Source organism: Chiloscyllium punctatum, chromosome 20, assembly GCF_047496795.1.
Source record: "Chiloscyllium punctatum isolate Juve2018m chromosome 20, sChiPun1.3, whole genome shotgun sequence".
Taxonomy (NCBI): domain Eukaryota; kingdom Metazoa; phylum Chordata; class Chondrichthyes; order Orectolobiformes; family Hemiscylliidae; genus Chiloscyllium; species Chiloscyllium punctatum.
The window spans coordinates 88,835,898-88,848,078 of record NC_092758.1 but is presented as its reverse complement, the minus strand read 5'-3'; the positions used below and the strand labels follow the sequence as shown (position 1 = coordinate 88,848,078).

At 38.9% G+C, this 12,181-nt stretch overlaps 1 protein-coding gene across 2 annotated transcripts in view; it reads left to right on the top strand.

Annotated features, from left to right (window-relative positions):
* Positions 1 to 12,181, top strand: part of kif20a (kinesin family member 20A) — a 54,030-nt gene that overhangs the window by 17,630 nt on the left and 24,219 nt on the right. Inside the window, exons 3-9 of one of the 2 annotated variants that reach the window (XM_072591182.1) lie at positions 1,767 to 1,886; positions 4,359 to 4,497; positions 4,595 to 4,779; positions 8,589 to 8,706; positions 9,319 to 9,516; positions 10,897 to 11,008; positions 11,556 to 11,624. In XM_072591182.1, the coding sequence (XP_072447283.1) occupies positions 1,767 to 1,886; positions 4,359 to 4,497; positions 4,595 to 4,779; positions 8,589 to 8,706; positions 9,319 to 9,516; positions 10,897 to 11,008; positions 11,556 to 11,624 (941 nt within the window). Of the gene's footprint in view, positions 1 to 1,766; positions 1,887 to 4,358; positions 4,498 to 4,576; positions 4,780 to 8,588; positions 8,707 to 9,318; positions 9,517 to 10,896; positions 11,009 to 11,555; positions 11,625 to 12,181 lie in introns of both variants that reach the window. The other variant, XM_072591181.1, reaches the window with a different exon arrangement.

Sequence of the window (12,181 nt, the reverse complement as noted above, 5' to 3'; positions counted from 1 at the left end):
AGTTTGTTTTACATTGTTTTTCCATTCCATGCAATGGATTTTTAAAATATATGCATCATTAAACTGAGGCCCATCTGTTTTCTCAGACACAAAAGATGCTTTGGAGGAACAGCAGTTTATTGGCCAATTTTTTTTACCTTCAAAATCAACACGACTATTTGATTATTTGTAATCAACTTTATGGAATCTTGTTTTTTTGCGAATTAGCTGCCATGCTTCCTAACTTGTAACAGTAAAGACGTGTCAAAAGTACTTAACTGTGAACTGCTTCAGGTTGTCCCATGGTTGAAAAATATGCAACAGTTTTTTTTAAACTATCTAATTTTAAAATTAGAAATACTGTTACTCTTTCATTCCAATATTCTAAAAATTCTTTGTATTGCTTTGCTTTTGAGATTGAAACATAGGAATATATTGAATTTACAAATATGAAAACAGACCATTTTGCTCATCTTCCTCACATTAAAATAGTTGTGCCTTTCACCCACTCTGCTCCCTTCTTGTTTCAGCTCCTTTTCCCATCATTCACCTATTCCATTTGATCTGCAATATTAAAATAGTTGCTGCCTCAACCACTGACTTTGGATAAATCCCACAAGCCCTCAACTCTGAAGAAGGTTCTGCCCTCTGCTGTAAATGTGTTGCAAAATTTAGTTATTTCTATATCCTCAACTTTGTTCTGAACTACTGGAAAAATATATAACTTTATCTCTCTTCTATAATTTTAAACATTTCTAATGCATAGCCCCTTAATATATAAAATAAAGAACTGCAGATTCTGAAGATCTGAAACCTAGAAGACCAATTTGTTTTTGACCCTTAATGTTGTGCTAGTCAAAAAATACATGTCTCCTCCATGTTCATTTCCTCATTAGCAGGCAGTATCTTTCATGACCATCACCTTAAACGTCCACTTCCTTCACAATCAGTGTACAGCAGCAGTAGTGTGTGCTACAATAATTTACCAAGCCTCCTTTGACAGCACCTCCCAAACCTATAACCTCTACCTTCCAGAATAACAAGGGCAGTCACTATTTACAATTTCCCCTCCAAACCATACACCTTTCTGACTTGGCATTGTAGTGCTGTACCTTCACTTGTTGCATTATGGAGCTCCCTCAGTAAAGGCATTATGGATGTCACAACACCAGGTGGATAGTAGTGGTCCAAGAATTTATATCATACAGGTCAATCCACTTCTGGTGTTCAATCCAGGGAATGGGGTGATCCTGAGAAATTCCCTCTGGTCAATTTGCTATTAACATTTGTTGTTCAGTTGGACCTTTAGCTTAGTATTCATCTGATTGACCTTTTAAGTATGCAACTAGATATAATTTGACGTACTTCCTTTTTTATAGGCATTTTATCTTTCCTTTTTAAGTGATTGTTCCAATTAAGTATGGCTTTGGATCTTGTTGCTCGTAGATTACCACCACAATGGGCACAATATATAATGAGGCTTCACCTTTTTTTTAGGTGTTATAATTTCTGAAGTTACTAAATTGTTTAATTAAATCAAAACAAGTTCAACTCTAATAACACCAAGCCGTATAAACAAGGTATTGTTATCCAAAAAGGGAAACCACGTTGTGACTGAATCAGTTCTTTACCTTCCTTCTATCTTCAGATTCTCCCAGAATGCCTATTGTGCTAACATAATGAAGTGGTACTTCAAGTGAAACCGATCTAATTTAAACTTTAGTACACCTAGCTTTAAATTTTGGAAACACCTGTTCAATATGGATTTATTTTTCAAATTCCCACAGGATTGTGTTTTCATTGAGGGTTCTGAAACACTTTTACTACGAGCTCCCAAAGACTCATTCGCCATGCGGAGCTCAGAGCGGGGAATTGGCCAGGCTGTACATAAATTCACCTTCTCTCAGGTTTGAAGTATAAATTTAAGTATTTACATAAGTTGTCAAAATTAAAGGTGAGCCAACCATTTTGTTGGATATTGTTACAATTAAATTGTGATTGACTTGCGTGGATTTTTTTTTTCTGCTTTTGTTACAAGGGAGCCTAATTTAAGTGAGAACATAGAGGGGGATGAAAGTAATTGGACTACATGAGAGTTCAGTGAAATGTGAATGTGTTGTATGCAGTACATTCCTTTTTAATGCAGATTATCATCTGTATCATTAATTCAGTGAGGTTTGATTTGGAGGGTGCCTATTTTCAAAGGGTTATAGTGCTGAAGGTGAGTAATGGTATGAAGGGATTTGAAACTAGGATAAACACTTTAATATTTTTGAGGCCAAGCATCTGACAAGATAAAATCAGTGGGAAGGTCTAGAAGTGTGGTGAGATACAATTGACTGAAGTGATTGATGTCAATTATTGGCATTGACTGACTGACAAGCGATTATGATATCCACAGATCAAGTTTTGGACTTCTGAGTAAAGAGTTAAAAGAATGACATAGCAAGATTTCATAATTTGATCATAGTACTATGGCTAAACACTATCTTTTTGTAGGCAACTTGTCGTTTACATTAGAGGGACCTTCGTCTTTTAGATTTGGCTCATGCTTCACTGGGGAATTATAGTCCACTGTGCTTAGGCCCCAGCTATTTCATAACACCATAATGTATAGGAGCTGAATTAGGGCATTTAGCCAATTATGTTTGTTCCAGCTTTTGATCATGGCTGAAATGTTTCCCAATCCCATTCTCCTAACCCTTGATCCTCTTCTAATCAAGAACCTATTTCTGTCTTAAATATATGCAATGACTCTCCAGCAGTACACTGCCCTGAGCATGAGCAATTGTTGACCTGACTGTTGGGCTTGAATCTCTGAAGCAGGGTGTTTGTACTTTGACCTCAAGGTGTGAATGCTAAAATGGGCTGCATTCTACAAAGTCCCTGAGCCTACCATCTCTCACAATATACTTCCTCGATTTGGTTGAGGGAATAAAGTAATATGTCAAAGTTTGCTGACCATGCAAAACTGCACGAGTGGTGAGGTGGGCGTAAGGATGATTTCGGGATGGTTTAGACAAGTTGAGTGAATAGGCACATATATCACATGCAGTTTAATGTGACTAAATATAAATTTGTCCACTTCAAAAGGCAAAACAATGGCAGAGTATTATTTGAAGGTTGGTGTATGAAACACTTGGGTGTCCTTGTACACTGGTCATTGAAAGCAAACATCCAGGTATGACAAGTTAGGAAGGCAAATGGTATGTTGGCCTTCATTGCAAAAGATTTGACTCTAGGAGCAAGGAAGTCTCTCTGCAGTTGTATAGTGCCTTGGTGAGACTACACCTGGAGTATTGTGTACAGTTTTGGTCTCCTTGCCTTTGAAAAGCTGCTTGCCATAGAAGTAGTGCAGCCAATATTCACCAGTTTGATTAATTCAATCTTGGGATGGCAGTTGTGTTGTATGAGGAGAGATTTAGGTCAATGAAGCCTTTACTTACGAGAGTTTACAAGAATGAGAAGATATTTCATTATAATGCAACATCCTAGCAAGGCTGAACCAATTGCTTTCAGGGGTGATGTTTCCCCAATGGATGGATCACAACAAAGGATTGTGATCTCTGGATATATAATTTTTGATTGAGATAAGGAGAAAGTTCTTCCTTGAAAGATGAACCTGAGGAATTCTCTGCCACAGAAGGTGTGGAGATGAAAGAAATTGATTTTTAGAAGCTAGAGATGTCATGATGTGGGGAAAATCTTATGGTCTTTCTTGAGCTGGAGGATCAGCTATTAGCATGTTGATTGGTGAAGCACCTCAATGGCCCAAATGGTCTATTCATGTTCCAATGTACAGCAAGCAGTTCACAATTGTTTCCAGGTTCTGATGGGTTCCTGTATCCTGAATTCACTGACTAGTAATTTCAAGCGACAGTCTCCAGACATTCTTTCCTCAGTTTCAAGTTTTCTTGAATCGATCACCAGCAGTAAAGCTTGTTCTAATTTTATTTCTGGTATAAGCAAGAAAACAATCTGATTTGTTAATTTTCTTTAGGGAAGCTAGTCGCCTAAGATTCAAATTCTAATGCTTTGTGGGAAAGTTACAAGGGGTGTATATTGTTGGATTCTTCATTGTGAGTTAGCAATGTTTGGAAACAATAGGTGCAAAGTCATATGATCCTCCTTAGCATGTGATACATACTTGTGTCGTTGCTTACTGTATCTTAATATTAGCTCATGAAGGAAATCCAATCAAATTTACTACTTAACATTCTATGATAAGGTGTTAAATTTTAATTATGTAGGCAGCCAGAACAATATAAAATGTTGTATTAAAATATAACCATTAATGATCACAAACCATTAAAAAGATCCTGGCATTATTCTGACTTTAATGTATAAACTCCCAACATTTATTTTGTTTGTTCCCTCAGATATTTCCCCCTGAGACAAACCAGAAAATAGTCTTTGATGTTGTCATGAAGAACTTGGTAAAGGAAGCACTGGAGGGACAGAATCGTTTGGTTTATACCTATGGTGTAACAAACTCTGGCAAAACATATACCATTCAAGGTCAAATACAATTAATGTCTACTCTCATGCACTTGATGTATCACGTTATCTTGGAGTGTTTAGTGTATGATTTTTAAAGGATCTCTTTCCATTGTAGGCAGTAGGCGTGAGAATGGAATACTCCCTCGATCGTTGGCCATGGTATTCAACAGCATACAGGGAAAACTATATCCCAGGATGGACCTGAAGCCTAACCTGTGTAATGATGTAATTAAGCTGGATAACAAGATGGTGAGACAAGAAGAGCTGAAAAAAGTTTCATTACTTGGTGGTGCCAGAGAGGTTGGTGCTAATGTTTCTAACTGAAAACACGTGATTACAGGAGTTTAAAATGTGAATGTCAATAGAGGGGCCTTGTGTATGCCCTGTTGAACATAATGTGCAGATTGCTCCTGTCAATCTTTTGAGCTTAGAACAGAAAGTATTGCACTGCAGAATGTGCTCTGGTTTCCATTTTTGTGTATTTACTTATTTTTTTAACCCGTGAAGCTTTCCATCCCTACTGTTATTGGTTCAAGAGATCTCTTATTGTAACCTGTTATTTTATGAGGATGTTTGGACTGAGTTCCTTTTTTTTTGTGAAACTTCTATGGTAGAACTGGCAGCTTAATGTTCCAGGATAAAATGCTACAGGAAGGATAGAAAGGAAGGCAAGAGAGAAGGGGGAGTGGTGTTTTTGGCAAGGGATAACATACTTAGGGAAGATATTCCCGCAAATACATCCAGGGAAGAGTTTTGGGTGGAACTGAGAAATAAGAAAGGGATGCTCACCTTATTGGGATTGTATTATAGATCCCCTAATAGTCAGTGGGAAATTGAGAAACAAATTTTGTAAGGAGATTTGTTATGTGAGAATGATAGGGTGGTTATGGTAGGGGGTTTTAACTTTCCAAACATAGACTAGGACTGCCATAGTGTTAAGGGTTTAGTTGGAGAGGAATTTAAATGTGTACAAGAAAATTTTCTGATTTTTAGTATGTGGATGTACCTACTCTTGGAAAATAGGGAAGGTGTCCCTGAGGGAGCACTTTGAGGCCAGCGACCATAATTTAATTAGTGTTGGAAAAAGATAGACCAGATCTAAAACTTGAAGTTCTAAATTGGAGGAAGACTAATTTTGACAGTATTAGGCAAGAACTTTCAAAAGCTGATTGGGGGCAAATGTTCGCAGGTAAAGGAACAGCTGGAAATTGGAAGCCTTCAGAAATGAGATAGAGAGTCCAGAGACCGTATATTCCTGTTTGGGTGAAAGGAAAAGATGGTAGGTGTAGGGAATGCTAGATAACAAAAGAAATTGAGGGTTTGGTTAAGAAAAAGAAGGAAGCATATATTAAGTATAACAAGATAGTTCAAATGAATCCTTAGAGTGTAAAGGCAGTAGGAGTATACTTAAGAGGGAAATTAGGAGGGCAAAAAGGAAACATGGGATAGCTTTAGCAAATAGTCTTAAGGCAAACCAAAGGGTTTTTACAAATACATTAAGGACAAAAGGGTAACTAGGGAGAGAATAGGGCCCCTTAAAGATCAGTAAGATGGCCTTTGTGTGGAACCTCAGGAGGTGGGGATGATACTAAGTGAGTATTTTGCATCAGTGTTTACTGTGGAGAAGGACATGGAAGATATAGAATGTAGGGAAATGGCGACATCTTGCAAAATGTGCATATTACAGAAGAGGAAGTGTTGGATGCCTTGAAAAGCATAAAGGTGGATAAATCCCCAGGGCCTGATTAGGTGTACCCTAGAACTTTGTGGGAAGACAGGGAAGTGATTGTTGGGCTCCTTTGTTGAGATATTTATATCATCGATAATCACAATTGAGGTGTTGGAAGACTAGTGGTTGGCTGACGTGATACCACTATTTAAGAAAAGTGGTAAGGACGAGCCAGGGAACTATACACCAATGAGCCTGACGTCGATGGTGGGCAAGTTGTTGGAAGAAATCCTGAGGGACAGGACGTACATGTATTTGGAAAGGGATAGTCAACATGAGTTTGTGTGTGGAAAATATCTCACGAACTTGATTTGCGTTCTTTTGAAGATGTAACAAAGGATTGATGAGGGCAGAGCGGTGGACATTATCTGTATGGACTTTAGTAAGGCATTTGGCAAGGTTCCCTGTGGGAGACTGGTTACCAAGGTTAGATCTCATGGAATATAGAGAGAACTAGCCATTTGGATACAGAACTGGCTCAAAGGTAGAAGTCAGAGGGGGGTGGTGGTGGGTTGCTTTTCAGACTGGAGGCCTTTGGTCAATGGAGTGTGACAGGATCAGTGCTGGGTCCTCTACGTTTTGTCATTTATATAAATGATTTGGGTATGAGCATAGGAGGTATAGTGAGTAAGTTTGCAGATGACACCAGAATTGGATGTGTATCGGACAGCGAAGAAGGTTATCTCTGATAACAATGGGATCTTGTTCAGATGGACCAATGGACTGAGGAGTGGCAGATGGAGTTTAATTTAGATAAATGCAAAGTGTTGCATTTTGGGAAATCAAATCTTAACAGGCCTTATACACGTAATGGTAAGGTCCTAGGGAGTGTTGCTGAACAAAGAGACCTTGGAGTGCAGGTTCATAGCTCCTTGGAAGTAGAGTTGCAGGTAGATAGGATAGTGAAGAAAGCGTTTGGTATGCTTTACTTTCATTGTCAGAGCATTGAGTACAGGAGTTGGGCGGTCATGTTGTCACTGTACAGGACTTTGGTTAGGCCATTGCATGCCATTTTTGTCTCCTTCCTATTGGAAGGCTGTTGTGTAACTGGAAAGGGTTTCGAAAAAGAATTACAAGAATGTTGAAAGCGATAGGGAGAGGTTGCATAGGCTGGGGCTGTTTTCCCTGGAGTGTCGGAGGCTGAGGGGTGACTTTAGAGAGCTTTATAAAATTTGAGGGGTATGGATAGGATAAATAGTCTTTTCCCTGGGGTGGGGGGTATCCAGAACTGGAGGGCATAGGTTTATGGTGAGAGGAGAAAGATTTAAGAGACCTAAGGGGCAACTTTTTCACAGAAGGTGGTGAGTGTATGGAATGAGCTGCCAGAGGAAGTGGAGGAGACTGGTACAATTGCAACATTTAAGAGGCATCTGGATTGGTACACGAATAGGAAGGATTTGGAGAGATATGGACTGGGTGCTGGCAGCTGGGACTAGATTTAAGTTGAGATCTGGTTGGCATGGATGAGTTGAATCGAAGGGTCTGTTTCTGTGCTGCACACCTCTAGAACACTATGACTCTAATTGCATAGGACAAAAAATGAAGCAGGTAGTTCTTCCCAGCCAGTTTTGAGTATTGCACCAATCTGTCTTCCCTGACCATGTATCTTGTTCCCCTTGTCTACAGGCACTGTTTTGACCTATTCTGATGTTGTTTATTATCTACTTCAACCAGATCTGTGGGACTAAATGAACATGATACATTTTGCTCAGAAAGGAGATGTAATCAAACTTTTTGCATATGTTTTAACAAATTGGAAAATGTTTTTTGCATTTCTTATGGTTTGCAAAGGCCAGCTGACCTCTACTAAAGTGTTCAGATTGGGCATCGCAGTATTAAGACCTTGACAGGATGAGTCTGGAATAGAATGGAACGTTTGTGCTTCAGATTTCCCCATGTCAAAAGTTATGTATGTGGTGTTGGGATAACTGGATTTAAAAATAAAACTGGTCCCAAATAGGATAACCTTCTACTTGCACTTCCTAAAGGCTGGTTAGTCTAAGTTGAATTTTTGTACTCACTGAGGATTTGAGAAACATAAAATTCTGGGCTTCAGTAGTGTTTTCTCTTCCTTTGTGCAAACATTGCTTGCAACTTGATTTCTGTTTAATTTATGGGATGTGAGTGTTGCCAGCAAAGTGTGTTTAATCCCTATCCCTAATAGCCCTTGAAGTTGCTGATAAGTTTCCATCTTGAAACCCTCAAGCCTCGGTGGCAACTCTAACTTTAACTTTAACTTTAATGTATGCTTCCCTTAAACCCATCCAGCTCACCATTTTCCCCTGTTGGTGTACTAGGATTGAAATGACTTGAATGTTGGTGTTGAGCGGAGAGCTTTATTTGTTAAACTAACCTTTTGTCAATTATTGATTTTAATTAGGAGGATCTGCACACTCCAATGAAGAAGAACATGAGCACAGAGTTTACACTGAGGGCAGCTCTCAGCTGTGATTCTGATAGTGGCATTGGGGGCATGTCCTCTGCCAGTAATTTGGAAGGTGAGGTGGTCTCGCATTTGAAATGTCTGAGCTTTGGATGTTATGCTCAAATTGAGAATTTTGAGCAGTGATCAATTCTGGATTTTAAAAAAAAAAATTTTCTTGAATTTCTGCTTTTCTACAGTGGTTGTGAGGACAGTCTCAAAAGTGCTGTAACAAAAGAACTTGGAGTGGCAATGGTCCTTGAATTTCAGAACTAAAATATTGCTTTTTGACATGTTATTTTTAGGGTATCCAAACTTGAGGGTGAAGAGAAAGGTCTCCACAGAATTCAATGAAATTAATCGCCAGTTAATTGTGTTTGATGACAGAGGGATGACTGTTGTCTAATACATTGCATAGCTTTTCCCAGTTGTCCAATTTGGCTGTTTCGTGTATTGTATGTTTGTTTCACTTTTTTGTTTTTCAACATTTTCAGTCTTTCTCAGTGGTCAAACTGAGGCAAGTTTTAATAAGTGTTGAATATTGCTTAAATGTCTGTGTGCAGTGCAATTGAATAAGTTTGTTTCAGGATATTACTATACTTTCTTCTAACTTTCACAACAGTTTTCTGAAAGGTTCACTGTTTTTTGCCATTTCTTTCTTTTTTCTCTTTTTCCTTTGACCTTTCAGAGTCTGCATCCCGCTGGGCTGATCATGATACAGTTATTCTTCGTCAGGAGCAGAATATACACTACTCTATTTGGGTCTCCTTCTTTGAGATTTATAATGAGCTCATCTATGACTTGCTGGACACTAGTCCCACTGTGAATGGCAAACGACAAACCTTAAAGCTATGTGAGGATAAGAATGGAAATAGCTACGTAAAAGGTACCAATGGCTGTTCACAACTTTTGCTTATTTTCCAGAATAATATACTAATTCAGGTATGTTTGTTTCCATTATCTGAAAGTGGAGATTGTGCTCAACCATTTTTTGTAAAAGCTGAGGATGTAATGAAATGAAAGACAGAGTTATGTGCTGACTCGGTCCCATGTTCAAACAGTCTATCCTTGACACTTGCTGAAGCAGGATGGACTTTCAACAAAATAACTTGATTGAAACAATATGATAACATTACATAACCCTACTGTCAGTCTGTTTGGGATGAGTGTGCTTATAGTAATTGTGTTTTATGGTGTAAAGTTCAGTGTTGGTATTTTAGGAGGTTGTAGTAACACGGTCAAATTATAATCTGTGCAGTGATTGCTGACTGTGCATTGAGTGCGCCCTCCATATTGTGTGGCACCACCCTATGCTTAATGGGATAGATTTTAAGACAAATTTAGCAACTGATGCCTCTGCAGCCATGAGGCATGCTGGACCATCATCTGCACTTGACCTTATTCAATCATAATCCTTAACTTTGTGTTCTGGCATGCCCCTAGTCTGCCATTACCATTATGCTGGGAAGTTGATGATCCCTCTAATAAGGAGTCATACTGAGCACAAAGGAGGATAATGTGGTTATTAGTCAATCATCTAATCGGAGCTGGTTCGTAAGGTAAATATTTTCATAGAATCCCTCCGTGTGGGCGCAGGCCATTTGGCCACCGAGTCAACAGCATCCCATACTCAACCTTGTCCTAATCCTATATTTCCTATGGCTAATCTACCTAACCTACACATGCCTGAACACTAGGTAATTTAGCATAGCCAATCCATCTAACCTGTGCATTTTTGGACTGTGGGAGGAAACCCACACAGACACAGGGAGAATGTGCAAACTCTGAAGGTGGAATTGACGTGGTCCCTGGCGCTGTGGGGCAGCAATGCTAACCACTGAGCCACTGTACTACTTGATTTTCTAATCGACCTGTTCAAAGATGTTGTTGCATAGCTCTGGAGCAGGTGGGGCTTGAAATCACATCTCCTACCTCAGTGGTAAGGACACTACTCCTGTGCCACATGAGCCCCACTTCCTCAGCGTAGTGTCCTCGGTCCAATTATTTTGTCTGCTTTATCATTGACCTTTTCTGTCATTAAGGTCAGAAATCGGAATGTAGCTGGGTCAGAATTGTGAAGCATCCATCTTCCTAATAGCACTCTGGGTGCATCTACACTACCTAAGCTGTTTAAGGCAACTCCACCTCTAGAGGGCAATTGTGTATCATTGTTGATGACCCTTATTCTGGATATTAGTGAAACAAATCTTTTACAAAAGTTTTCCTTTTGACCAATTACAAATTTTTTTTGTTGGTTCCGTTCCAGATCTCACCTGGATCAATGTGATGGATGCAGAAGAAGCCTGGAAAATACTGAAAGTTGGGCGTAAAAACCAAAGCATATCCAGCACGCACATAAACCTAAACTCCAGCAGGAGGTAATGCTTTTCATTCTGGATTCTACCTGTTCCTTCATTAAAGGCAGCCTCTGGAATACAGGTTGATTTAAAATGCCCCACAACCATTTCCTCAAGAAAAATATTTTTGATTTTTTTTTTCAAAAGACTCTGATTTACCATCACATCCTGTCAACTCCAGCTGACCTCTAATCCTGTCTGCCTGATTTCTTTGCACACAGCAGGGTATTTAAAACAACATTAATTTCAAATTTGACTTAGGTGGGTGGTTTTTTGACTGAGTTAAAATGTTGCCCTTAATCTTGATTTTCTTACAGTTTTAAGAGAGATCCATAGGTCATACCACCTTCACATTTTGAGAAAGGGCTATTTTTGTTTTGGATGAAATTATTTTGAGAAATGAAAGTAACTGTTTCCTATAAGATTTGGCTATTTAAAAATGCATTTGAATTATACTGTTCCTTTCTGTATCCTGATGAGCTGTGACTTTATTGTGCAAGGAAATAATAATAATAATTTTTTGCTTTTTCTACTTCTATTTCTGCACCCTCCTCATTTTGTTTTATAGCCACAGTATCTTCTCCATTCGGATCCTGCACGTGTCTGAAGATTGGAAGGCTGTTTTTAAAACCAGCGAGTAAGTGTTCATCTGTATAAATATTTTTGTTTTTCTCCTGACTATTTATTCATGTTTGATACAAACAAAGTTTGTGGCACAGAAGACCATTCAGTGTATTCTGCCTGTGCCAGCCACTTTCCCGCTCTTAGTCTGTAGCCCTGTAGTTTAGAATTTTGTGCACATCGATGAACTTTGTTTTTTCTTGATGTGTACTTAGTGTTCTGGTGGTGGCTTAACTGTTTATGTAACTGTAGCATAACTCTTTGCTCTTCAATGCCTATTCTTGGCGAATGAAGTGTCCAGTATGCATGCTGAACTAACTTTTTTTTATTTGCTTACCTGACTACCCTCTGCAGTCTGTATTTACAATCCAGATCCCCCTCTTCCTCTATTTTCCAAGGATTTATTGTGTATTTCCTTGTCTTTTCAGGCCAGTCCAAATGCATTATCTTATGCAGTCACGTTGTACAGCACTGAAACAGACACTCGGTCCAACTCATCCATGCCAAACAGATAATCCAGTCCCATTTGCCAGCACTTGCCCCATTTCCTCTAAACCCTTCCTACTAATATAC